The sequence below is a fragment of the Ambystoma mexicanum genome, chromosome 6p (assembly GCF_040938575.1).
Source record: "Ambystoma mexicanum isolate Mex_15411 chromosome 6p, UKY_AmexF1_1, whole genome shotgun sequence".
Lineage (NCBI taxonomy): Eukaryota > Metazoa > Chordata > Amphibia > Caudata > Ambystomatidae > Ambystoma > Ambystoma mexicanum.
The window spans coordinates 113,333,347-113,360,619 of NC_090935.1; the positions used below are offsets into that span (position 1 = coordinate 113,333,347).

The window sequence follows — 27,273 nt, forward strand, 5'->3', positions numbered from 1 at the left end:
TGTCTTTAACCATGGTGCTGCACTGTCGGTTCCCTTGCTCACTTCACAGTGTGGTTGCCGGTGCCCCTGAGGGTAAGGGCCCAATCGTTGTCCCTCTGGTCTGGCTGACCTGTGTGGCACGTGAGTGCTCTTAACGCCTCCTCTTACTTGGGTGGGCAGGCCGTGGTCCCAGTGGGGGGAGGATAGCCTGTTACTGCAACCCGCAAAGGGACCTCGTAGTAAGGCGGTAAGGGTTTACCGGTACCGGTAAAATACCGGTACCGGTAAACCCTTACCGCCGTCCGTGTAATGAGGCCCTAAGCGTCCGTGTGCCTTTTGCTTTTGTTTCCCCCGCACTCTAAGTGGCCAGTTTGGTCCCTGACTGGTTTTAGGGTGGCTCTTGACTAGGATTGCCCAGGCCGTGGCTTCATTGGTGGAGGAATATTCCTCACTGTTCTCCCCTTTTTTTCTCCCCTTCGCCCTTTTTGTTCTGTAGCTGCCCTGTGGGCCTGATGCCTTCTTCCCAGCACCTATCCCCCTTGTCTACTGTTGGGTTCTGTGTGCTGGCTGGAGACGCACTGCCGTCTTCCTCCCGCCTGGAGTGGGGGGAGGGCGGCTGCTATTCTGCTGCGTGGTGGGTGAGGCTGGTGCCGGTGGCTGGCAATTGGGTTGGCACACAGTGGTTCAGTGTGCCCAGGTAATGATCCGGGTGTGGAGGGAGTGTCCCTCAATCGCTCACCATACTGGGGCCCTTCTTCCCACCTCCAGCCCCACCGTAAATCAACTGAATGCTGTGGAGCTGCCCGCCCCCGGGCCTCTGACCTCGTTTAGTTTTGTTGGTGGCTCTCAGGCTGCAGTCTCCATTCTCCCGCTCTGAGGGGTGCCATATCTCGGGTCGTCCACTTGCGGTGAGTGGTCAGGACCGCAATGTTATTTCACCGGGACTTGCTACACCACTGCCAGGGGGTTTGGATATGCTGCTGGTGCCTGCCTGCAGTGTTCCGTGCTCGCGGCCACCAGCATCGACAATGCGGCCTGCCGGGCTCGGAGATGGCGCCTGCTACCTCACTCCCCCGCCGACGGTCCGTTCACAGGGTTCCCCAGTGCGATTTTCCGCCATATTCTGCTGCCCGGGGCTATACTTTAAGAACATGCAGACATGCGAGAAAACAGGATTAAACTGCAGGATGTCCACAGCTTCTCAGGAGCTGTGAAGACTCGCGTCTGCATGGTTCTGCTGCGCACCACAGCCCCCGAATGAGGGCTTTTTTAAGTTCAAGGGAAAAGAGGCATATTTAAATTCAGAAGGAAAAATAACAATAGAGCGAAGTATTACACAGGGTAGTTAAATAAGGAAGCAATGAAGGATAGTTTTTCAGATTAAGTGAGGTTGGTCTGGGGCCAGTGACAGCAGCACATGGATGAGCCCAGCAGAAATAGTTGGGGACCTCTGTTGCTGAAAGAGGGAAGATTGTGGTCATAGAAGGTGTGAAAGGAGGAAAACGTGCACAAGAAGGATTACTAGAGGGAGTAAGAGAGAGAGAAGTGCAACATTGGGGGTACAGTAATTAGCAAAGTCAGTAGCGGAAAGAGAAGAAATGGAAGGGTCAGGTTTAGATCGGGAAGGAATATGATTGAGTAACTGAAACAGATGTGAATGAAGAGAAGAGTGAGTAGGAGCTCAGCATAGCATTGTTGCTTGACATGTAGACCTGTAGGATATGCATGAATGGAAGGCACAGTATTGAGATCAAGTGGGGAATGGGATTTCTTTCAGCAGTGTTTGGCACAGCGAGGAGTAGGAGTTAAACAAAGCTGTGTCGCAGTGTTCCTTGGAACCCCAGGCTGGACTCTGAATTCTGACCTTTAAGGAGAAGGAAGGCACCGCTACCCCCAACGTGCGGCTTAGCTAACAGGAAATGTCTAGCATCCCCTCCATGCGACACGGTTACACATGGTCATCGGCACAGATTCCAAAAAGATGTCTCTTCATCGGAGTACAACACCACTTTATGCATTGCTACTAAGGTATTTGTTGATTAATTGGGTTCGTAGGTTAGCCTCATGGGAACTCCAAACGGGTGCCCCCTTTCAGATAAGCACAAGTGTCACAACCCTTGCACTGTATCAAATAATAAAGTGTTACGTCACACACATTTTAGAAGGAGTAGAGAAGGACAAAACCGAGCATTCAATGGCATAACAGATTTGATATTATTTGATTTTATTTTATTTATAAAGCGCAAAAAACCCGGCCCAGTAGCAACCGGGCGCATACTCTTAAACATGTTACAAAAAGCAGTAGTTACAGTGAGTTACAAAAATATACAGCATATATACATGTACCGAAGGGTACCATTAACAGCGTATAATACAGGGACAGAGCAGAGAGAAAATGTATATTCAGTCCTGTACCCCACATGGAGTCTGGACTGTGTCAAGGTCTCATGAGTCTTGGGAGAGCAGCCATGTTTTAGCATTGTTCTTGAAGGAGTGGAATGATGGTTCAATTCTGATAGGTGTGGGCAAGGTGTTCCAGAGTTTGGAGGCCAGGACGGGGAAGCTCACCCCACCAGCTTTTTGGAGTTTGCATCTAGGCACGATGAGGCTGTGAGTTTGGGCTGCTCTGGTAGGTCGAGTGGAGGTGTGGCGTGAGAAGCGAGCGGACAGGTAAGGTGGGGCGTTGTTGCTCAGACATTTGTGAGTCAAAGCTGGGGTTTTCAGGGCAATTCTCTGTTTTAACGGGAGCCAGCGTAAGTCCGATCTGACGGAGGAGATATGAGAGCGTCTCGGGATGTTTAAGGCTGCCCTTAAGGCATTATTTTGTACAGTTTGCAATTTATTAAGGTTAGACTGACTGGTCCCTAGGTAGAGAGCACTACAGTAGTCGATTTTGGCCATAACAAGAGTTCTGGCGAGTATGATACAGTTGGTGGAATTTAGGAAGGGTCTACAGGCAGTGATAAGTTTGCAGGTATAGTGCATTTATTTGTCTGTTCAGAGAAAGCGAGGAGTAAAGATAGACCCCTAGTGTCTTAGTATCTTTGGAGACTTTAATGTCATTGCCGTCAATAATGAAGGACTTGTAGGTTTGGTCTAGTTTGTTGAGCCGATGATTTGAACCTAAAAGTAAGAGCTCAGTCTTATCATCGTTAAGGCAAAGTTCATGCTGTGCCATCCAGGCCTGGATGACCGAGTAAACATTGTTAAGGGCTTTGGTGTCAGCTGTGTAGTCTCCTGTGATAGGGATGAGTATCTGGGTGTCGTCCGCATAGTTAGTGTAGGAGACACCCAGATAGTCAAGCACATCGAAGAGGGGCTTGGTGAATACGTTATACAACGTAGGGGATACACACGAGCCTTGAGGAACGCCACAGTGAATAGGGGAGGGAACCGCTGATGCCAGCGGTGAGAAGACCCTCATGGATCTATTGCTCAGGAATGAGTGGATCCAGGCATTGGCAGAGTCGGAGAAGTGGGCTGCGGATTTTAGATGCTGGCAGAGATCGAGGAGAAGGAGAAGAGCTAGCTTCCCATTGTCCTTCAGTGACTCCATCTGAGTTTTCAAGTCAATCAGACTTGACTCCGTGCCATGTTTAGGGCGGAACCCTGATTGTCTTATACCCAGGAGATTGTTTAGTTCGAGGTAATCCTGAATCTGCAGGTAGGCTGCGTGGTCCAGGATCTTGAGCAGGAATGAAACTGTAGTGATAGGTCTGAAGTTAGTTGGGATATTAGGGTCAAGGGAGGTTTTTTTTGAGGAGTGGGATAACCCATGCATCCTTTAGGTTGTCGGGCACAATACCCGTCTTGAAAGAAGCATTTATGAATGCTGTAATGAACGGGGCTAGCTCATGAGATGCTTCCTTGATAATAGGTGCTGGGCAGGAGTCGCCTTGGCAATTGGAAGGTTTTAAATTGTTTGATGTTTTCTACTTCGAGAGTAGTGAGTGGGGAGAAGGAGAAAGGTTTATGCGGATAGGTTAAATGTGTATTAAGTGTAGGTGTGGTCGGTGGTTGGTCAAGCTGTAGGGATTTCTGTTTGTCCCTGATTTTAGATTGGAGGGTAGCAATTTTACCCAGGAGTGCTGACTGAATATTGGTGCACCAAGTGTTGTCTTTGGAGCAAGAGTCAGGGGGGGCTGCAGGTGTCTCGAGTTCCTTAAGGATATTAAAGAGTTCCTTAGTATTGGACTGGGCTGACATAATGCGGTTATTATAAGAATCTTTTTTTGCCTGGAGTACAGCTTCTTTATAGTTAAGGGTGGCTATCAGAAGACTGTCCTTGTGGGTGTCGGAGTGGTGACTTCTCCAGCGTGACTCTGCTGTGCATTTCTCTTTGCGTAACACTCTAAGCTGGGGAGTAAACTAGGAGTTAAGGTGTGCTCGTTGTTTGGGTTTCCTCAGTTTGAGCGGGGCGATAGAGTTGATGGCTGCAAGCAGTGACTGGTTATACATGTCGGCTAGGTTGGTGGGGTCTGAGCAAGTGTCAGGAGCGTTATTTAGTGTGGGAAGGATATAGGGGGGAGTAGTTTTTCTGTCGTAATGTTCTTTTTATTTCTAGTGAGGGTGGCTGTGGCGACCAAAGGCCTGGGTGGTGGGGCTGCTGAGATGCTGAAAGTGATGACATGGTGGTCAGACCACAAGCAAGGGGCGTTGGAGATTACACTAATATTGCAATTGGTGTCACAAAGCCAGTCAAGGGACCGCCCATTAATGTGGGTGGGTTCCTGTATGTGGTGAGTGAAACCTAAATCTGTTAAGGTATTAGCTAGGTCGAGGGCTGCAGGATCATTAGGGTCTTGGTGTCCTAGATTGAGGTCGCCAAGAATGATGGTTTGGGAGTTGGATTTAGCATTATTGAGTACTAACGTAGAGATATCATCCACAAAGGATGTGGGTGGACCAGGGGGTCTGTATATTAGGTGGATGGTAGCCGTTTGGTTAGCTGAGTGTCCGAGCTTGACAGAGAATAACTCTGCAGTTTCCACCTTAGTGCTTGGGATGGTTCTAAGTCCTAATGAGTTTCTAGCGATGAAAGCGATGAAAGCAATTCCTCCACCTCTCGAGGTGCGATCACATCTGATCACATCTGATGATGGAGTAATCAGTGGGGATGGCCAATGAGCGTGCCGGGCCGGAAGCCGCGTGCAGCCAGGTCTCGGAGATGGCGATGAAGTCGAGTTCCTGGGCCTCATTACGACCCAGGTGTTAAGGGTTAACGCCGTCGTTAACCCTTAACGCCTATTCTGATTTTAACGGCTGCTTTTAGCAGCCGTTAAAATCCATGGCGCTAACCTGCCATGATGCTAATTACGCCACCGTAATTTACGGTGGCGTAATTAGCGCCTTCCCCACTCCCATTATGCCCTATGGGGCAAAACTGGGAATGGGGAAGGGAAAATGGGAAATGGGGATTTACCGCCCCACTCACCTTGGAATGGGGCAGTAAATCCGCCATCCACCATGGTGTAAACGTAGTTTACACCATGGTGGTAAAGTTGGCGCAATTAGCGCCTGGGTTGTAATGACCCCCCCTGAGTTTTGATAAGGTCAGCAATGTCCAGAGCGTGCGCAGCTAGGGATCTTGCGTTAATCAGGGCAGCTTTAATTAAACTAACGTTGCTTGATGAAGCTGTGATGGTTTGAGGGTGATGGGGCATGGGTGAGGTGGCCGTTTGTGGAGGCGGGCTGTGCGTATGAGTTTTGAGGTATGTGCTCAGGTACATGGGGTGTCAACATTTGCATATTGGGTCAAAAATGACTATGATGTATAAAAGAATACATGTTTATTTACAATACAATCTCTCAAGTCCAGGCCACATAACTCAATTCATTCATGAGCAGGGATTGCCAAAAACCACTTCTCAAAAACCAAACCAAAAACGCTCTGCTCTCATCACATGGCACAATTCTCCTTAGAAAACCAAAAGCTATAATACCAACTCAGTTAAGAGAAACCTACCAATATTAGGTATTCAAACTCAAACTAATCAATTGCATACTTTTTAAACTTTATTTAAGAAACAGGCAGACAGGTTGCATATGACATTATGCATTACATTCATCTGTTCAGGCCACAATACATCGTTTGGTACACATTACACATATACATTCTATTTCAAGTTTGATAATTTCCCCATTGGCCTACTCACTTCTGTGACCGTTACCACGTACACCCCTCCCTTTCATTAACATAAGGGAATTCTCTGATCCATTCCTGACATGATGGCGCCAATCTGGATTTCCATTTAATCAAAATACATTTTTTTGTTGTTGTGGAGACTCTGCCTATATCACCTAGAAGATATTTAAGGGGAAGGAGCGTGAGGAGAATTCAGAATATAGCATGCATCACCTCAGCCACCTCCTGCCAGAATTTCACTATCTTTGGGCAATTCCAAAACATGTGCATTGAGTCAGCCCCCTCACCACCGCATTTCATACATTTATCAATTGCATCAGGGGAAAAATCGTGACACCCGTGCCAGCATATAATGCAGTCGATTCAATACTTTGAATTGTATGAGCCGGAGGCGTGCATTGAGTGAGACTTCCTTCGTTAGAAGGCAGTACCTGTGCCACTTGGGCTCCTCAATGCTCACAGCCAGGTCCCTCCCATTTCTCCTTAGCCGTGTTCCGTTGCGACTAGCCAGCCTGTCCCATCTTGTATAGCCTCAAAACTTTCCTTCTTGGTTCATCGCCTGACACTATCGCATCTATGCATTCACAGGTACCGACGGCCATATCCGGTGCACTGCTGCCCTCACCTGGAAATATTGCAATAGTCTAACGGGGCTGGCCACCAACTTTGTATACATTCTTCTTGTGCTATAACCTCCCTCCCGGGTGTAAATCTCCCAGTACCATTTCCATCTCCGGGTCCCAGGACGTTTGTATATCTACATTGTACATTGGAGGAAGCACGGGACAATTACGCAAAGGGATCTTATTACTATGAGTTGTCGTTCCCAGGTGTTCAAATACCGAGCCCATGTGTTTTCAGTCGTGCACTGGGTCAAATGTACAGGAATCCATATAGCGATCTTCCAGAATTACTGTTTTGAGATCCGTTGGACCTGCCTCATACCGCTCCATTTCTTGATGCATTGGGCCCGGGACTGACTAATACCAGTATCCTGCGTATTGTGCATGTGCCACCAGATAATACAACTCGACGTCTGGAGCAGCGCCCTTGGTCATAAGGTTCTGTCAGCCCTTCCCAACTCATACGGGGCACTCCAACCCCCCACGCAAACTGCACTGCCATAGACCGGTGTTTAACAAAGAATGCACGCCCTGGCCATACCGGGATACTAGTGAAGTAATATATCAGTTTGGGAACCACTACCATCTTCGACAGGGATAGCCTGCCGTAAAGGGACATGGTGAGTCTGGCCCATGAATTAAATTTAACAGCCATTGTGTTGAGATATTTTGCGTGGTTTTCTTCATACAATGTCTTCTGTGTCCGGGACACCAGTACACTCAGGTTTTTAAAGCTGGTTGGAACCCATCTAAATCCCATAAGGTCATCTGTTTTCATAGTGCTCTCAGTGAGTGGGAACAGCTCAGACTTTGCATTATTAATTTTGTAACCTGAATGCTGCGTGAACCTAACGACCTCGTCCTTCACCGGCCCAATGTTCACCTAAGGGTTCCGTAAGTACTATAAAGTTTTGTCTGCATATAAGGAAATTATATGGGGGGGGGTCCCGCTACATGGATTCCCCTGTGTCCATGTCGTTTCCTCGTATGAGCGGTTCTATCGAAAGTACAAATAAGAGGGGAGAAAGGGGGCATCCCTGTCGTGTTCCACGCGCCAGTGTGAAAGCTTGGGATATCACCACGTTGGTCCTGACCCTGGCGACCGGATTAGTGTATAATAACCTCAAATACCCGATAAAATGGTCTTCAAACCCAAAGTGTGTAAGTACCCGAAATAAAAATGTCCATGAAACAGAATCAAAGTCTTTTTTCATCATCCAAAGAGGCTGCTGCTGCCTTGGCCTGAGGATTAATTTGTGAAATGATACAAAAGATGCATCGTACATTTAAAGCCGTAGATAGAGTAGGGATGAATCCTGATTTATCTGGGTGCACTAAATGGGACATATGTGGGAAGAGCCGATTTGCTAACACCATGGTGAACTTTTTGGCATCCGCGTTGATCAACGATTACAGACGATAGGTGGCCATCTCACATGGGCTCTGCTGGGTTTCAGCAGCACTGTAATACCGGCCTCCGAGAGTGATTGCGCATCCTGTCCGGCCTCAAATGATTACTCCCAGACTTTAAGCAATCGCGGGGCCAGGGTCCCACCATGAACCTTATATAGCTCTATTCCTAGGCCATTAGAGCCTGGAGCCTTGCCAGAAGCTAGCGAGGCAGGTGCCTCTATTAGCTCATCTTTTGTCACAGGCCTATCAAGTGCCTCACAGGCCCCTGATGCGGGAATCGGGAGCTAGAGCTCTCCCAGGTAATGGTCCACTCCCTCCTCTGTGTAGGTGTTAGCATTTGCATCCAACACCATGTTGTAATTCAGGAATTCCCCATTCACTGCCTCCGCCGCCGTCAAAGCTTGTCCCATAGCTCCTTTGATACCAGTGATAAGTTGTGCCCCTCTCTGGCCAGTTACTACGCCAGCCAGAAAGTGCCCCGGTCGGTCCTCCTCCTCCCCATATCTGTGCGCTTGGGCTTAGCCATGTAACGCACCTCTTGGTCTGCCAGCTCATGGCACTTTAACAAGTTCCCTTTAATAATCCCCAGAAGTGCCTTATCATTAGATATACCATATACATTCTCGAGCCTACGCAGTTCCCGCTCTACCTCCCATAGCTCCCGCCTAGTATCCTTTAGTACCACAGTAGTCACTGAATTCAATGCTCCACGTAGGTATACTTTAGACGTTTCCCATACTGTGGCATATCAGGAAACTGTGCCTTCATTAACCTCCAAAAACCCTTCTATTTTCTCTTGTAAGGACGTCACAAGTGCGGCATCTAGTAGAACCACGTGTGCAATCCTCCACGTAGGTCGGGGTCTCGGCGAGTCACACAATAACAAGCACATTACCACTGGCGAGTGGTCTGACTGGGTGTGTGGTCTGACTGGGTGTGTGGTAAGATCTTACAACCCTATAATCTCGGCGCCAATGCTGCGGAGAGTAGCCATAGGTTGATCAAGGACACCGGGTCATGGACCGTCGAATAGTAAGTGTACTCAACCACCCTCGGGTGTTTATCCCTCCCCCCGTCGGTCAACCCCAGCTGAACCATTCTGTCTAATTATTTGAGCTGCAGCAGATAGCCCGCGCTGTGTAGCTTTTGACCAGTCCCTGAGCACGTCAAGGATCGTATTGCTGTTGCGTCCCCATATAATGGGGGTTTCCGCTGCCTTCATTAAAATCTCGGATATGTGGCTATAAAGGCTTGGGTCGTCAAGATTTGGTCCATGAGTGTTTACCAATATAACCTTCTTGCCCGACATTTCCTCCCCTCTTAGCAACTACATATCGCCATTTAGGGTCCACTTGAACCTCCTCAGCTTGGAAAGGTAGTGACTGGTGCACCAGGATAAGCACTCCACTCGCCTGGGACGAGTAGGACATATACACCCCCATTTAGGTGCAAACCCGTCATGCAGTTGCCCCACAGCATGCATTTCCTGTAACATGACAATTTTGGAGGAAATGGCGGTGAAGGTACGCCATGGTCTTTCTCGCCCTGACGGGGTTGTTGAGGCCCCAAGCATTCTATGAGATCAATACTATCGGTTCACTCATTTGCCATTGTCAACAAATACATTGCACATGGATGTGTCTGTGAACACGACATGCAATGCAGCACTCATCTGACAACCCACCTACCAACTTTTATAACTAAACACCCCTTTGTTCCCCACCCCGACCCACCTCCCCAAACTGCCCACTCAGGGCCAATACCTCAGTCCCCAAACATATTCTTGTGCACACCCCATGTTGTCCCCCACCCTCAGCATCTACACCAACTCGATGATGTAACCCTTTTGCAGCCGTGGAATCTTTCTGGGATATGCTGCGAGCAGTTGCGACTTCCTTCAGCCAGCCAGATGGCATTCTGCCCTGGCTTCAATTTAACAGTTCCACATGCCTGAACATTACTCATTGTCAATAAATCAATATAGGGACTACCAGTTCAATCTCCCGCATCGTTCCGCCCGACCTTGACTCCCGGGTCAGGGTTTAGATCATTTCTGCGCTCTTGTGTTGGAAGCGGAATTGACGCCACTACAGGTGATGGCATCAGCTGGATTCTCGAAGAAATGTGCCCAGCCCCCAAGTTGAATACGCAACTTAGCAGGAAACATAAGGGCATATGGGACGTGTCGGGCCCTTAGCAGTCCTTTCACCGGGTTGTATGATCTTGTCATTACCTGCACCCCAGCCGCGAAATCTGGGTAAATATTGATATTGTTGGCTTCATAGTGGAGCATCCCCAACTCCCTGAATAACTTCAGGATGAGGTCTCTATCCCTATAGTTGAGGATTTTCACAACTATAGTGCACAGTGTGGAACCCGGTCCAGGTCCTGGAGCAAATGCGCAATGCGTGTGCTCTACCAGAAAATATGTAGAAAACTTAGCTTCTCCGAACAAGGTTTTTTGTAAATCTTCAATTCATGGTTTAATGGGCCCCTTGCATGCCGTTTTGGGCTCTATAACAATGCACATGTTGATTTGCCGTGAGCGGGACTCTAGATCCTTGCATTTACCCCAGACTTTAGTCAGTTCTGCCCTTAGTTCGGCTATATTGCTGTCATGCTGGCCCACCTTGTCTTCCACCACGATCCTGGTCTCAAATTCGCTGATGCAACCCCTTTCTTTTTCAAGTTTAGATTTCAATGAGCCAATGGCTGCCACAATATCGTCCACTTTGACAGTAACAGACATGTAGCTACTCTGCATGGCCACTAGCAGCTGGTCCTCGTAGGCATCTCGAGGTAGGGTCCTTGGGCCTCCTCCTTGTCCCAGGGCTACAGGCCCAGAGGTCGTCACCTGGGTGTTGGTAAAGGAATCCATTGGGCCACGCTTCTTTCCGGCTCCCTTCGTCATGTTGCTCAACCAGCTTTAAGTATTTAATGTTTCTCTATGGCCCCCCAAAAACTGCATGGTGATACCTTTTACCAATGGTAGACGTCCCTCGCAACGAGCTCCCACAGTCTCGGCAGTGCTCAGTCCAAGGCTGCACTCCAGTATGCACAAAGGATTCCTCGAAACAGGTGCACCCTGCCACAGTTTTTTGTAATAAAGTTCAGCCATGCACACTCCTGGACCCGAATAGGATGAAACACACAGGGACCCACTGGCAAAAACCCCACCCACTCTTACCAGTGTCTCGTGCGGCCCCGCTTATTCTCGCCAGCTGCAACTGCATACACCAAGTGGATCCAGAAGTGCAAAGTAGCAAACCAGGCTCCCTACAAGGTGGGCAGGCGCGGCATATGGCAGGATCTTTAATTACAGTCCTCGATCATAGCACAGTGACTCACGGAACTAGGGCACAGACTTTGCACCCCTAGGGCCGGTGTCGGGATCCAACCGACCCTCAGTGCCCCCAAGAGCTCAGGTCCCCTGTCTCCTGGCTCATTGCTGTGTGTCTATCAGACTCCTCTGGGTCCCCCCTCCACAATATATAAAACAAGCCTGGGCCAGCCGCCAGCTCCCAAGGGGCTCCACAAACTGTCTAATGGACTCCTCCTTTGCCGGCAGTTGCAGCTTGCCAGGCCTCCCTGCTGGAGGATGTAATGCTGGCTCCTCCGTCTTCCCTTCTCAACCGGCCGATATGTCGTACAGGTGCCGCGCCCAGCATCAGCTCCTCCGCACGGGGCCACCGACATGCACCCCGTGCTAGTTAGTACACGCTCATTCGCCGGCCCACTCTCCCCGCCAAACCTGCACAGCCAACATGATCTTGCTTTGTATAATCTGGCAAATCAATTGCGCTCCCACCGCTCGCATGTGTCTGTGTGACGCAGGGCACCAAAGCGCAAAGGGCTGCCGGTCACAGATCATTGTCGGGAGACCAAGCAGATGATGATGTGCGTTCTTAAGGCCACCTGCACAGGTGTCGGAGCCAGGGCTTCCGGACGCACATGCCGGGCCGCCGGTGCAGCCCACAGCAGCAGTCTGCTCCCTCAGATGCGGCGCTCCGCCGCCGATGCACTTCTCCCGCTGCCTCTGTGATACCGGACCAGGGAGACGGCCGGCCCGGCTCAGGCTGTCGGGTCAAGCAGCCCCTAGCCCTCTCGGGCCGCCGCCGCAGGGCCAGGCTCAGTTATGGCGCTACCCTTTTCTCCTCCCAATCACGGGGCACTGCCACACTCGATCTCCGGGTGCCTTTGGTCGATCACCGGCTTTATTCACATAGGAAGTCCAGAAAGCAGGCACGCAACAGGATCTTATTAGGATTGTACTGGGGCCGGAGCTCGCGCTCCAGGCAGCATTTCTCTTGCTGCTCATCAGCACACCTGCATACTTATTAATATATAACTGCAGGAGAAAAATGCAATAATAAAAGCATACTGTAGATGGATCAGCTAGATACCTCCGGTTAGCAATGATCAAAAGCTAAAATGCAGTATTAATGCAATGTTAATGAATCATTCCTGCCTCTCCATTTTGCCTAAATCAAAAGCATCAATGCAGTAATAAAACCACAATGTTAATGAAGCAACTTGGAACAAGATATTCCCCATATCACTTATAAAATCCCTGCTTGTTAAGGCAAACGAGTATCCCCTATGGCTGTAGTTGGTGAAACGACTCTCTAACAGCATGCATCTCCTCTGCCATTTAATTAGCCATGCCACCTTCTAAAGTGTGCATGCCATTATATACTTCTATGTGGAAAGCCCCTGGCCATTATACTTGCATGTCATTTGCTGGACAGCTCCCCAGGTTCTAATGCCCCTAATGCAGTTCTATGTTGCAGAGACGTTAAAGTCCTGCCCTTAAGATGATGTGTATCAACAATTTAATTGGCACGCACCTTCAGCTTTAACCTGGGGTAAATGATTTTCAATGCTCAGTGAAATATCTGTCACACGCAAAAAGCTTGCATTGTCTAATTGCATCCAATTATCTGTCTGCAGCTAAAAGTGTCTTGCCTGTCTCTAAGGCCAATTTCTATCTGTGCCCAGAATAAGGTTCATATATATATATATATATATATATATGTATATATATATATACGTATATATATATATGTATGTTCATAGATGTAAATGTACCCTAATGACACTCGCCTCACTGGAGAGGTTGTTTTGGCAAATAAAAGCAATTACAGGTTAACCCAGGTGCTTGGCGCTTTCAATGTTTCCTGCTATTCAGGGCACTATAATGCTTTTCTAAATACATCTTGTTTTAAGCGCTTTGCACATTACTTATGTATTAGCATCTAGGTGCTATATCCACCAACAGTACCTTTTCAAGCCTAGGCTGGATCTGCTTATAAAACGGGAATTTTAGAAGGACATGGTGTCTTATATGTTGCTGATTATCCCCAGAGAGCAAAATGGGTGATAACGCTTGTCAGCTGGGTGTATTTTTTGAGAATAATGGCTGAATAGGATAAAGCGTCAAGCAGATGAGCATATTGATGAAGTAACGTCCGCTGAGAGAGAGCACAATTCCACTAGACGAGGGCGGATGGAGATAAGTAATAGAATAAAAGAGTATGAATCAAAGGAATGTATGCGGCAGTGACAGAAAGTCGCCAACGAAGAATGTGGAATTACAAGAGGAGAAATAAAGAGAGTAACAAATGGTTTTAAGAATAAATCGGGACAGCTGAAACAGTAGAACATGACAAACTAGTAGAAAAGATTAAGTCAAGAGAAGAACCAGACACATGAGATGTAGGTATAGGGATTTGAAATAAATAGGAGTCAAGAACTGGAATAAAAGGGCTGGGAGCATGTATATTAGGAAAGAAGAAGGTTGAAGTTTCCACAAAGAATAAAGAGAGAATAAATCACTTTAAGAAGACATACAGCTTAAAATGAGGAGTAATAGAGCCAACAAACAAAACAAAAAGTCCGAACTCTACTAGCTTATCACTTAAATACACATCCTACCTCCGGTCATAATTCCCATCACCGCTCAAACTTTATCACACAGTCGACTCTCATCTTCGGCTCTATTCAGGTTCAGCTCCTACTAGCCAATATCTCTCTTAACCAATTCAATCTTGGTTTCAGCCTTAAGCCATACATTATAAAGAGCAATTAGTAGACACATATTCCCTGAGTTTGTACAATAGCACCAGAAAGATAACTCTTTCAGAGATTCCAGGTTATACACATATTTACCCAACAACAAATGGATCGTATTGTTCATTTCATGACAATCCGTTAATAGATGTCTGGCTGTCTCTAGTTTGTCCATTTGTTTGCAGAGCCGACAAATACGATCTTGGATAGGCATCTTAGATCTACTCCCAAGATTCATCATGGTTGGTAATTGTTCCATTCTCAGTAGGATGATAAATCTTCTAAGTTTTTTAGCTGGGCAGAGGTTCACATAGTTCTGTGGTTGCATAAAAGTATACATTCTGTTTTGGACAAAATGATAGTTTTTCAATGTGCTTAAGTGAGCAAAATTCTCGAGCCAGTCCCACAAATCAACTTTCTCACTCAATGCATTAATAACAGGTTTTGTAATGCTAGCTCCTGTATGATTCCAGCCTATCTCCGCTAGATATTTCTTCATGGGTGCATATAATCTATCCCTACTGTATTTTTTGTTTAATTCCTGGTGGACAGCAGATAAAAGGGTATTGGAGGTAGTATTCATCATTTCTAAAAAGAACACAGCTCTCTTTTTTAACAAATGCATTTTTCAGTGCATTATCACATGTTCCCATTTATACTGCAATAAAGCATTTAGGAGTACCATACACTCAAAATGGCTACCTTAACTGCCTTTTGTGAGCGATATTCTGCCTTTCCAGGTGCAGAGAATCCTCTCTCTCTTCATGCATTTTCAAAGGCTTACCTCAGCAAGCCTAAAAATAATGACCAGCATGTGTCAGCTGGCAGAAAATGGCCGGGGACCTGAAAAACTCCTATCTGCATTCCTTCCAGAGATATTGCAGTTGGTAGGCAGATTCTGGGATTCTGAATGTTGCAAAGCCCCTTTTTGGGGGGCTGGGCCAACCCCCATCCTGATTTCTGGATATAAGGAGGGGGCTGGATTCAGGCAATGAGTCCACTGAAATCTGAAGATATCCGAAGAACACGACTAGCGAGAGATGCTGGGTGACTGTTGCAGGAACCAGCATGGGCTCAGACAACGCTGCCACGTTTCAGACCTTGACTACCTTCTCGACAGGGGAGACTTTTGAAAGGTGCTCTCTCTCCCTTTTACTGGTGGACTTAACCAGTCACCTGCCCTGCTCAAGCTGCATCACCATCCCTGAAGGGCTGAAGGATTTTGCAAGCTTAAAATATGCCTGCAACCTGCAGAACAAGCGGTGCTCCGCTGCAAGGACTATCCAGACTGGAAGCAGGAATCCTCATTGGCATCCTCTGCGGTCTTCTGTGACACTGGACCCTGTTGTGCTAACCTTCACCATAAGAGTAGCCTTCCAGGAATCTGCAGTTTAACCGCTGAGCTGCATAGGGCCTACCGGCCGCGTCTGCTGTCAGTGCAAGACATGGGGTTGGTCAGTTCAGTCATCCGTGAAGCTCTCTAATCCATTGTGGGGCCGAGCCAGGGTGGATCCACGCCAGCCTGAGGTCTCTAGAGGGACCAGATTCTATATTTAAAAAATATATATATTCCCAATGTTAGGGGGAAAGGAGAGAGAGAGGGGGTGCGATGGACAAGATGGGGAGTGGTGGGCAAGAAAGCAGAGTGCCAGGGGGACAGCGCTGGGCAAAATACCAGAAATGCAGCAGTGTTCAACAAAGCAGAGAGTGGGCTGAGGGCCAGAAAGGGAGCGAGCGGTTGGATGGAAAGAAGCAGCTAGCTACATATTGGGAGAGAGGATGGGGGAAGAGTGTGATCGAATGAGAGAAAGGATGCAAGTTGTAGGAGGAGTGGGAAAGTATGAAGGACTGTAGACTGCAGGATGAACTGGGAGGGGGCCGTAGACAGCAGGATGAACTGGGAGGGTAAGGTGTGAGTTGGGAGCATAGTTTGGAGTGTGGCAGGGACTGGGGAGTGCTAGTTGTGACTTGGCATTGTCGCAGAGCATGTGAGTATGCACATGACGACGTATTTTATTTATTTATTTGAAACGCTCCGGGGACCCGCAGGCATCTGGGCAAACATGAACACAAATGGACGAACAGATAAACAAGGACTCAAGAGAAGTTCGTTCACAGAAACCAGGGGTCACCCTGGAAAGAAAAAGAACACTAATCATTTGAAAAGGGTGGTTTTCAGAGATGCTCGAAAGGTTGTAAAATTATTATGCAGCCATAGGTTCATTGGCAGGGACTTCCATATCTGTGCTGCCAATGTGGGGAAAGCCCTTCCTAGGCCCTAAGCTCTTTGGGGTTTAAGAGTGTTAATGAGTCCCTGATTGGAGGAACGTAAAATACATCCAGGTTGGTATAATGCAATACAGGACTTCAGGTACGCAGGAGCCTTACCATAAAGGCATTTATGCACTATGGGTGCTATCTTGAAATGTATTCGATCCGCAATGGGGAGCCAATATAGAGATTACCTACCAGATGAAATATGCCCACGTCTGGGGAAGCCCTTGATAAAATGAACGGCATCGTTTTGAAGAATTTGATGCTTTTGCAAGTATTTTTTGTTGGCCCACAACAATAAATCATTGCAATTTATCCGGACGTGAAAGAATGATGGCTCGAGCAATCAAGGAACAATTCTTGACTGGCAGAGCCAGAGGATTTGGTAGTGTTAGTTGTGATGGGGAATTGGTGAGTGTGAGGGGGTTTGTGGGTGCTTGGGGGATTGGAGAACATAGATGAGGACTGTTCTCACAATTACATCTGATAATGATTAATACAGTTAATAATATTAAATAGGCCCACACATTAAACCAAAAAAGTAGGGCAAAACGAACACTGTTCTGTGTAGTCAAGGAAACCTGGGGCTCTTACTATTAAATTGATACAAAAGTTGCAAATAATGACAACCTGGCTCTCTTGTAGGCTCCCACACTGCCTATTTCTTACAACCTGCCAGTCATAAACCCTCCAAACAATCTGCAAAAATGCTGCAATAAATGCAATTTTGTCACGCAAAATTTGCTTTTATATGCCAAAAAATGTTCAATTTCATGCTGCAATATCCTGGAACGTCTGAGCCGTGTGGTTATCAAAAGGAGATTTGTCCATTTATTTTTGTCAATATAACTCGATGTGAGATTTCATGCTGTTCAATGACATAAAAAGTACCTTCCATCATGATTCCGGTAAACCAATCTTTGTTTCCAAATTTCCCACTTGCTTATGCGCTTTCCTTGAATTTTCCAGATCCCTTCAACTTAAGATACTGGGTTGGTGTGTATGGGATACATAGGAGTTGGAAAAGGTTACCAGCGATGCACAGGCGTTTTGAATCTTTGAAGCAGTTTCTGGTACTGTTTTAATGTGTAAGGCGGTCCCCATACCATATTTAGCATGAAGGTGTATTTTGCTGTTTCACAGAACTAAATGTGCGCATTAATTTTGTCTCATTTATTACCAGGCCTTGAACAACCCTGAGCAAAGAGCAAGTTCCATCAGTCATGACTTCCTTGTAAAGACAGAGTTCCTGGTACTGAGCCCATCACTGGCCACCATTTCCTGCAGCCCTAACCAGTTGGAAGTGAAGTATCTTATAGCAAGGAGGTACCTCCAAGTGGCAAGGTGGGCCTTTTCTCAGTGGCTGCTGCTTATATTTACATCTTTGTTAATGAAGTTAGCAATGTGATGTTTGCTGTTCTAACTGTCCTGTGTCACATGATACAGAAGAGCGTATGAGTTTTACTGACAACTAGAGGACATCTGTGGCATTTTCCCTGCTGCCTAGCGACTCAGTCTAACTGACCTACCCTTTGCCATGCTCAAAATTTTACAGGACGCTCATTCGCACCTATGCGCCTCATCTTGCACACTATTACATGCCACACGCAGTCACATGCCCTATAGACAACATGTAGTCCTTATGACATAGAAGCCTATGCTGATTCTTTTTCACTTCATGAGGTGAGATTGTGTTAGCAAACAAGGCAATGTTTGTTCTCCATCATGTGAAAGGAATTTTTTTCTTTGCAGGTCCGGCAGTTCCGATAACACTTTTGTAAGCACTTTTGTAAAATGAAAATAGAAATAATATAATGGGGGTTTTAGAAAAAAATCTGCCCAATTATGGCTCAGAGTACCCAGTGAGCTTGTTTTGATACTCTTGATTCCTGATACAACCAGTGTTTTACTTGCCAGTAATAATCTGTTCACAACATGTTACTCCGAATGAAATTCACATTTAAACATCTAAATTACATACACACAAAATAATCTTATTTGAATCACAGCGTTCTTTTTCTTCTTCGTGAACATTATGATGGAATTTGGTCCGCTTTTGGCTAGCTGAAAACCTTGTTTAGGAGCAAATTAAAACGTTACTCGTACCCATGGCAGAGTCTACACCTGAAAGAAGATTGGAAACCCATCAAGTGTGGAATATGGAGCGAATAGGTGGTCGATGCAGGTCAATCCTTTGGTCAAGGAAGGGCCAAAAACGACTGTTGGTGCTCTGGGAAAGGGCATACCTAAGAGGTGCCTCACGAGGGAAGGGCAAATCCTAATCGGAGATCATTGTGCATAGAAGGGAAAAAGGCTCTGCCCTGGCCAGACTTGCTTCATAATGAGCGATCTTCCATGTCACTTTTGTGGCATGGGAGAAACCATCTGTCCCATGTGAGGGATCAGAAATGCGTGAGGGAAAAGTAGATAGAACTTTCTCACAAGTAGCCTTTTTGTTAAATATCATCAAGTGTGTGATAAACACCTCGCTTTCCCTAACCTAACGAGGATTTCCCTACCTGTCAAGCTAAGACTAAAGGAAAACACTTGAATGTCAAAAGGTATCTGTCCTTCACACTTAAACATACAACAAAATCATATAGGGATCATATGGCCTTTCAAACTCAACAAAATAAGTTATATTCAAACATAAACTTTGTAACCATGTATGCTTGTAGCCAGGGTCGGATCCCCTTCCCCCAAACTAATGCAGGATTTTCCAAACAAAAGATCCAGTCAAGAAAGTTCTTTTCAGTAGCCAAATTCTGCTCCAAATGCATTGACTTTCACTCCATAAGTTCACTTGGATTGTCATATTGTTAAACCACATTCATCACTCTTTAAAAAAAAAATGATTGTCCAAAGTTTCCACAAGCTCTTGTCTAATAAGCCAAAAGACTTTGGGCCTCATTACAAGCCTATTTTAAGTTTTTCGTAGCATGTGCATCTATGATCGATCCACGGACTTAGTGAAGCTTAAAACTGGTCTCCCTCATTGCCAGGGGAAAAAAAGAACTACAATTATTCTATTCTATAGAATTCTTGTAGAGCGCCACTCGCCCACAGGCCTCAGAGCGCCAGCAAGACCGAGAGATATAGAACAGGTAAAGGTGGGTGCATTGAGGGAGCTTTAAGTCAGAAACCAGATGATAAACAGGCAATGAGAGCTTAAGGCCTCCACCATCGAATAAGTAGGATTTTAGGGCTTTTTTGAACTGTGCCAATGATGGTAGTTTCCTAATTGCCAAGGGAAGTTTGTTCCAAACTCTTGGACCCCATTCACTGAAACTTAGGTCGCCAAACCTCTTTAGTTTGGTGCGAGGTTGCGCCAATAGATCTCTATCCCTGGATCGCAAATGTGCGCCCAATCGGTGGTTAGTTAATATGGTTCTAATGTATAATTACCTCCAAGGCATTTATAGACTGTGCAGGCATTTATAGACTGTGCAGGAAGCTTTGAAGCAAACCCTCAGCTGTATCGGCAACCAATGCAGCTCTCTCCGGGCATCCGAGACATGCTCCCGCCGTCTGATGTCACATACAGCTCTAACCGCTCCATTCTGGGCCACTTGCAATTCATTAATATTTGCTTGTGCGGTGCCTAACAGGAGCCTGTAGTCGAGCCTGGAGTTAATAGTGACTGCAGCTAGCAAAGCTCTAATCTTTTCTGACAAGTATGGCCTGATCTGCCACAATAGCTGGGTCATATACGTGCAATTTGCGGTAACATAGGAGACATGTTTTTTAAAATCGAGATGGCAGTCAAAAATGACTCGGGTTTTGACCTGACTAGATACCGGAACTCTATCTCCTCCAATGAGGAAGGCCTCGTATAGAGGGCCTAGAAACTTGAGTTTGGCTGGACTTCCCACAATGAGGAGCTCTGTTTTTTTGTTATTCAGCGCCATTGAGTTATTGTCCATCCCGTCTTTTTTGTTTTTTTAATATCACATTTTATTGTTATTTGAAAACATTAAACAACATACAAAATATAAACCCACGCCCCCCGCCCAGTCACCCCCACCCATCTTGCCGCCTTGTTGGGTCGTAGAGTTCGTCGCGCCGCTCCTTTGTATCTGCAGCTATTTGACCAAACGCTATTTTATTGAGTATGCCCACTGTTTCGATCCATTTCAACCCATTGTTCCTCAATACACACCCTCTTCCCACCTCCCCCAGATCTTGGCAAGCTTGGTTGGGCATCCCCATGCAGTATATATTCTGTTCTTTCGCTGCGCAGATGTCCATCTCAGCGGACCATTGGCCTAAGGTAGGACAGTCTGGGGATCCCCATTTTTGCGCAATATCACGCTTAATTAAACACATTGCATTAGATAAGAAGAGTCTCTCCCACTTCTTCGAGTCATTTTCATCTGGGACCCCTACCAGCAGTTTCACTGGTTCCAATGTCACTGTATGGCCCAGGACCCCGGACAGCCTTTGACAACATTGTATCCAGAAGGTTTGTATCCAAGGCCATTCCCTGATCAAATGGAAGAATGTGCACTCCCTTTCCCGGCATTTCAAGCAGTTGGGATCCGAGGCAAATACCCAGCCAAACAGGGTAACTCGAGGGTAATAGACCCAGTGTAGTATCTTGAGCTGCACCAATCTAATTTTGGAGTCTAAAGCGATCTCGCGTGGGTGCATGAGTACCTGGATCCAGTCTTCTGGTTCTATGGGGCCTACGTCCCCTTCCCACTTGGTCTTGAGGCTAGCCAAGTCCAGTGTGGCAAATGCATTAATAGCTTTGTATAAGATTGACGTGACTTTGGTGGTGATGCATTGCAGGAGTAGGTTGTGTTCCAGGGGGAGCACTCTGGTGCCTCTGTGAGTGCCTGCCTATGCCCATTGGGGCAGATAATAAAAGTACTCATTATCGGAGATTCCAAATTTTTGTTGCAGTGCCTCAAATGGGAGGATGGAACCATCCATCATTGCATCTCCAACAGTGGTTCTCCCAGCCTCTATTCACCTGGATTTAATGGCCAGTTTCCGCACTTCGGTGAGCATGTAGTTATGCCATAGCGGTTGCGCTAAGGTCAGTCTGTTCCCCCAGCCTATGTGTGTATGTGGCTGCCTCCAGATGACTGCGATATGTGTGGAGGTGGTTTGTGGAGGGTATCTGGGAAGGTTTGAAATAGGCTGTCGAGTGGTGGAGTGTCTTGTACAACGGACGTCTCCGCCCTGATATGTGGGAGTTCCTGCGCTCCGTGAAGTAGGTCATTCACCACTTGTAGCTGGGCAGCCCAATAATGGGACTGAAGGTGTGGAACTCCTATGCCCCCCTCTGCGGACCTCTGCAGTGTTGTTAACGCGATGCGGGGTTGCCCGCCCTGCCATATCAGCCTCCTAAGGAGACTTTCGACTCGGACAAATTCTGAGTCTGGTATTGCGTGTGGTGCATTCTGTAGCACATATATAAAACATGGAAGTGCCAGCATCTTAAAAAGCGCTGCTCTGCCCATTATCGTGAGGGGGAGAAGCATCCAGTGCCTCACGTCCTCAGCGAAGCGATCCGTTAATGGGTGCAAGTTACGAGGCACGTAGGCCGAGAGATTTCCAGAGACTCATATGCCCAAGTAGTTAAATCCCTCCCTCTCCACTCCGTAGGGGGTGTCCCGTGGGATCACCTGCTCTCCTCCTTTAACTGGAAAGAGGACTGATTTGCCCCAATTTACCTTTAGACCGCTAAATTCCCCAAAGGCTCTCAACATCTGGGTTACTATCGGGCCTGCCTGTTGTGGATCGCTCAAATAGAGTAATTGGTGGTCCGCGAAGAGGGAAACCCTGTCTTCTCGCCCCTACGGCCATGTAGTGACCTGTCGAAACCATTGTGCCAGTGGCTCAATTGCCAGAGCAAAGAGAAGGGGGATAGCGGGCAGCCTTGCCTCGTGCTCCTGCCCAGTGGGAAGGTTCTGGAGGACCAGCCGTTTACCTGGTTCCTCGTATAAGAGCTGAACCCATTTAATAAAGGATTCACCGCTCCTCATGCGTCTCATCGTCACCCATAGACTTCCCCATGTCACTGAGTCAAACGCCTTCTCAAAATCAACTGCCAGAAGGGCAAGTGGTGGTTCGAGGATAGGGGCTCGTTCTAGTAGTAAATGGAGTTGGCGTAAATTCATCCTAGTCGACCTGTGTGGCATGAAGCCACACTGGTCAGGATGGACCAAGGAGGATATGACTGAGTGGAGCCTAGTGGCTAACACTTTCGTGAGAATTCTGGCTTTGCCGTTGATAAGCGATATTGGTCTGTATAATGCGCATGATTCGGAGGGTTTCCCCTGCTTAGGGATTACCATGATGTTAGCCCTTCTAAGGTCCCTTGGGAGAATACCCTGTTCTTTGGCTGCAACAAACATTTTATGGAGGGGAGTAGCCATTTTATCGCTACCTAATCTCTTCCACGTCTCGACCGGGAATCCATTAGGGCCCCGGCGTCTTCCCCGATTGTAGCTGGGCTATGGCCTCCGCTATCTCGGTTTCCTCTAAGTCTCTATCGAGGCATGTTCTTTGTTGCTCTGATATTTGTGGGAGCATGATTTCACCCAGGCGGGACGGGTCTGTCTGACGTATCTATGCCCTTCCTCACGTTTCTCCAGCCAGGCCAGTAACTTACCCGCCTTATCCCTGCACTCAGAGTCTGGTCGTAGATTCCCTATGTGCTTGTTTTGCGTTATTTAGTGCTGTGTTGTGAAGGGATTCTCTGGCCTTAATCAGAGAGTGGTGTGTTCCTGGGGAGGTGTCCAATAAGTACTTTAGTGTCCCATTTTTCTACCTCCCTTTCTGCCTCGATCACTTTCTTGTGGTATTCTTTTACTCGTCCAGGCAATCATCTCCCGTCTGAGCACTGCTTTGTGCGCCCCCATAATATAATGGGGTCCTCTACCGAACCTGTGTTAATCTCGAAGTACTCCTCCGATTTCTTGGTGATGAACTCTATGAATTCGAGGAGGCGCGATAGTTGTTGAGTCACCACGTCCTTGGGGGTCGTGGCTGACTCGTACGGATCGCCATCTCCAAGGGGGAGTGATCTGAGATACCTCTGGGGAGTAGTTCTACTTTAATGACTCTACACGCCTTGGAGGTTGGTATAAAGAAGTAGTCTATCCTGGAAAGGGACGCGTGCGCTCCTGAGTGGAAGGAGTAGCCCTGTTCTTCCGGGTGGAGTACCCTCCACACGTCACATAGGCCCAGCGCTGTTGTAAAGGTGGCCAATCTGGTGGGTATATTGGGGTTACGATTCCGGATGTGAGTTCTGTCGCGGCTGTTGAAGAACGTCGTCAAAATCTCCACCCAGGATCCACAAATCCGGTTGGTGTTTAGCTAATAGGGTGGTCACCTGGCCCGGGAGGCCCTCCCCCAGTCCGGGCGGAGTGTATATGGCTAATATAGCTAGAGTATCCCCCCAAAGGGTGCCCTGTACCAACATAAATCGGCCACTGCGCTCTTGTTCCACCCGGCACAACTCGAATGGGAGCCGTTTATGTAGGAGTATCAAACCGCCTCTGGTGCCCATGGTGTACCCCGTGTGAAACGCCAGATGGTAGTTAGTTCTGCGGAAAAACTGGCAAGTGGAGCCTGCCAAGTTGGTTTCAGTAAGGAGGGCCACGTCAGGGGAGCGCCTGTTCAGGTATTGAACAATAAGGCGTCTTTTAATGCTTGATCCCATACCATTTACATTCCATGTAAGGAATTTGAGGGTTTTAAGGCCGTCTGGAGTTGCTAGTGGGATTTGTTCAGCTGTTGTGTGGTCATAATCTGCGTTGAAAGTACTGTTGAGCAGGGTGTGGTGGCATATGTGATAAGCGTTTGGTACGTTTGCAGTTGGGAACACAGCGGTCACATGGAGCAAGAATGAGTGTGTCCAAACAAAGGTGCGTGGCAGACTCATGAGTGGCGGTACAACTGGTACAACTACCCTATGTCCGAAAACATTTCCCCTAGCCCCCTCCCTCTACTCCACCCCAACCTGAAGTATCCCTCGCCTGAACATGGTAGCGCTGGGGAACTGGCGCTACAGCTCAACTAACTAAACTAACTTCACTAATTCAGTTGCTTCTGGTACTTACTGTCCCGCACAGGTGCCGGGGGTTCGCTAGTGCCATCTTGGTCGCTGATGCCAAAGTATGGTGGCGAGTACAGCGTTGGTGAGGCTGGTGAGCGATGGGGTGGCGGTCCCTCCTTTGTTAGCCGGTAAGTAGTTGCCGTGTCTCATTAGCTTTAAGTGTTTGTCTGTCTTTGTTATTCCGCATTTCCTTCCGGCTCTGGCATTTCTTGTGGAATGTGCTGCCTCAGGGGTCTTTCTTGACGCGGTCGGTTCCCGGCGAGCAGCGCTGACCATTCCCCTTCAATATGAGTTTCAGCCCATTTCCATGCTTCTTGCGGGTCGGTGAAATGGACGGTGGTACCCTGGTGTTGTATCCGGAGGTGGGCCGGGAATAGCAGCCCGTACTTCACATTCATCGAGTGTAGCTTCCTCTTGAGGTGTTCAAATGATTGTCTGGCCCATTGAACCTCTCGGGTGTAATCTGGGAAGAAGGCGATCTTGCTGCCATAGTATGTAATCGACCCTTTTGTTCGGGCCATCTGTAGTATTGCATCCCTGTCACGATAATTCAAAAGTTTGGCTATGACCATTCTCGGGGACGATCCAGGAATTGGTCTGCCCGCTGGGATCCTGTGCGCCAGTTTGATGGTGAAGAACTTTGAGAGGGTTTTGGGTGCAAAAAAAAATCAGCCAACCATTGTTCCAAGAAGAGCTCCATACTGGTCCTCTCTGTATTTTCTAGAAGACCCAGTATGTGGATATTACTTCTGCGCGCTCGGCCCTCACTCTCGTCTACTCGTGCTTCCAGCGTTTTTAGGTGCATTAATGCCTGCAATACTTGCTGTTGTACGTCGCCGAGGCCGTCCTCCACTCCGGACACCCGATGTTCTACTTCTCCCGTGCGGGCCGTGAGTTTTTGAAGATCATGATGGAGGAAAGACACCTCAACTGCTATACTGTCCATCTTTTTCTCCATCGAGGAGCGGGAATTGGCGATTGCTGCCATCATGTCCTTCAGTGTCAGAGAGTTGTCTGGTGGTGCTGGGGTCTGTTGCACTCCCGCATCCAGAGGCGCGGCAGAGGAACTGGTGGCGTACTGGTCCATAGTGCTCTATGTTGTGGTTTTCCTGCTTTTGTCCTTGCCCATCATTCCCTCCACCGGTGCCGCAGGTCTGGCACGGCGGGGTGACAGGGCAGAGTGTCGCCTGCGCTCCTGGGTTATCTGCAGGTCCGAGTACCGTAGTGGTCCCTCCCCGGCGATCGGGTGTCAGATGTTGCTTGCCCTATGTGGGTGCAGCCCCTGGCTCATTGCGAGCCTTTCCAGCTCTCCAGTAATGTGCGGCAGGGGACTGGGGAGGGAGAGCCCCGGCCGATGTCTCGTCGGGCTTCTCTCTGCTGTAGCGTTGTCTGCACTGTTGTCCACTAGCGGAGCAAGGGCTCTGTAAAGTCGGGGCCTTGGACCAAGAGGTCCGATATCCCGGCCAGGTGGGCCCACCCTTTTGGCAGTGACCGGATAATGAGTTGTCCCTTTACGGGGCGCTGCCGGAGACCTCGCTGTGAGGTTTCAGGGCGGTGTGTCTTTGAAGTGCACCTACCGTGCCACCACGTTACTGGGACGTGCTGGTTTGTTCTGAGACTGTCGTTCCCACCTAATGGTCCCAGGTTGCCTCCTTCCGGTCCCAGGTGCCTCTGTCACCTTTATGACGACAGTTGATTGCACCAGGGATTAGGTCCTCGAGGGCAGCTGGTCCAGTGTTTCTTCCCACAATATCAGTGCCTTCTGGATACATCGGGAGGAAGGCAGGTATGCGTTCCGATGTGGCAACCGCTGCAACTCGGGGGTGCAATGCTGTGGCGCAGGTTTATTGCAGCGGTTGAACCCTGCATTGACTAGGCGATCCGGTTATTATATAATATGGTTCCCTGCCACCTCTGTGTTTAGTTGGATTGTAAAGCTTCTGTGACCGTCCAGGGGTGGAGGCCGCCTTTTCCCACAGGGTCACAAGTTTGACACCTCGGAGGGGCCACCTCCCGTTGTTGCAGGTGTGTCCCAAGAGCCACGCGGTGCTTGCGTGTGCCAGTGGTGTTGCAGCGGGATCAGGCGCCCTGCAAGGGTTCAGTGCGGTTTTAGGGCAAGGGTGGGTGGCCCCTTCTTTGTCACCTGGCACCGTTTAGTGCTATGGGGAGGGGTTGATGAGTCTCCCGGCCTGGTGGTGGTGGCGGGTTCCCGTTCCAGGCCTGTTTGTCCCTTTATTGTCCGCTATTTCAAATCAGAGTTGTGGGGGGCCGGGGCTATCTCGCAGCAGTTCCAGTCAGCTTCGGCTTCCCACACCCCCAGTGCACTCCCCGCGCACCTCCACTCCCGGCCACCGGCACACTCAAGAGCCCATTATGAATGGGGTGTACCTGTACGTCGGTGCCTCAATGTTGCCATCTCTCAGGATCGCCTTCTCCACTCTGTCGACCAGCTAGAGAGTCGGCCAGGTGATCCGGTCTGGCAACTGCTCGGGTCCCTGGCGAACTCCGGTCCGCACCTGCCACCGCTCTGCTCTCCCTTGTCCTCCCCGGCCCACAGCAAGGTCGTCCGGAGAGAGGACAACCAGGCCGGATCGCGGCTTGGGAAGGTTTCCTCGTCACCTCTCCTCCGGCAGTTCCAGCTCGTCTCAGTTTCAGGGAGGCACTGACGCAGGGTCTCTTCGCTCACGAAGCAAGGAGCT

General features: G+C 48.2%; 1 protein-coding gene across 2 annotated transcripts in view; it reads left to right on the plus strand.

Annotated features, from left to right (window-relative positions):
- FANCG (FA complementation group G) overlaps window positions 1–27,273 on the plus strand; it is a 574,353-nt gene that overhangs the window by 383,471 nt on the left and 163,609 nt on the right. For both annotated transcript variants that reach the window (XR_011280595.1, XM_069626811.1), the window contains exon 8: window positions 17,687–17,847. Coding sequence is in view for 1 of the 2 variants with exons in the window: in XM_069626811.1 (XP_069482912.1) it covers window positions 17,687–17,847 (161 nt within the window). In the remaining variant the exon portion in view is untranslated. The remainder of the gene's footprint in view (window positions 1–17,686; window positions 17,848–27,273) is intronic.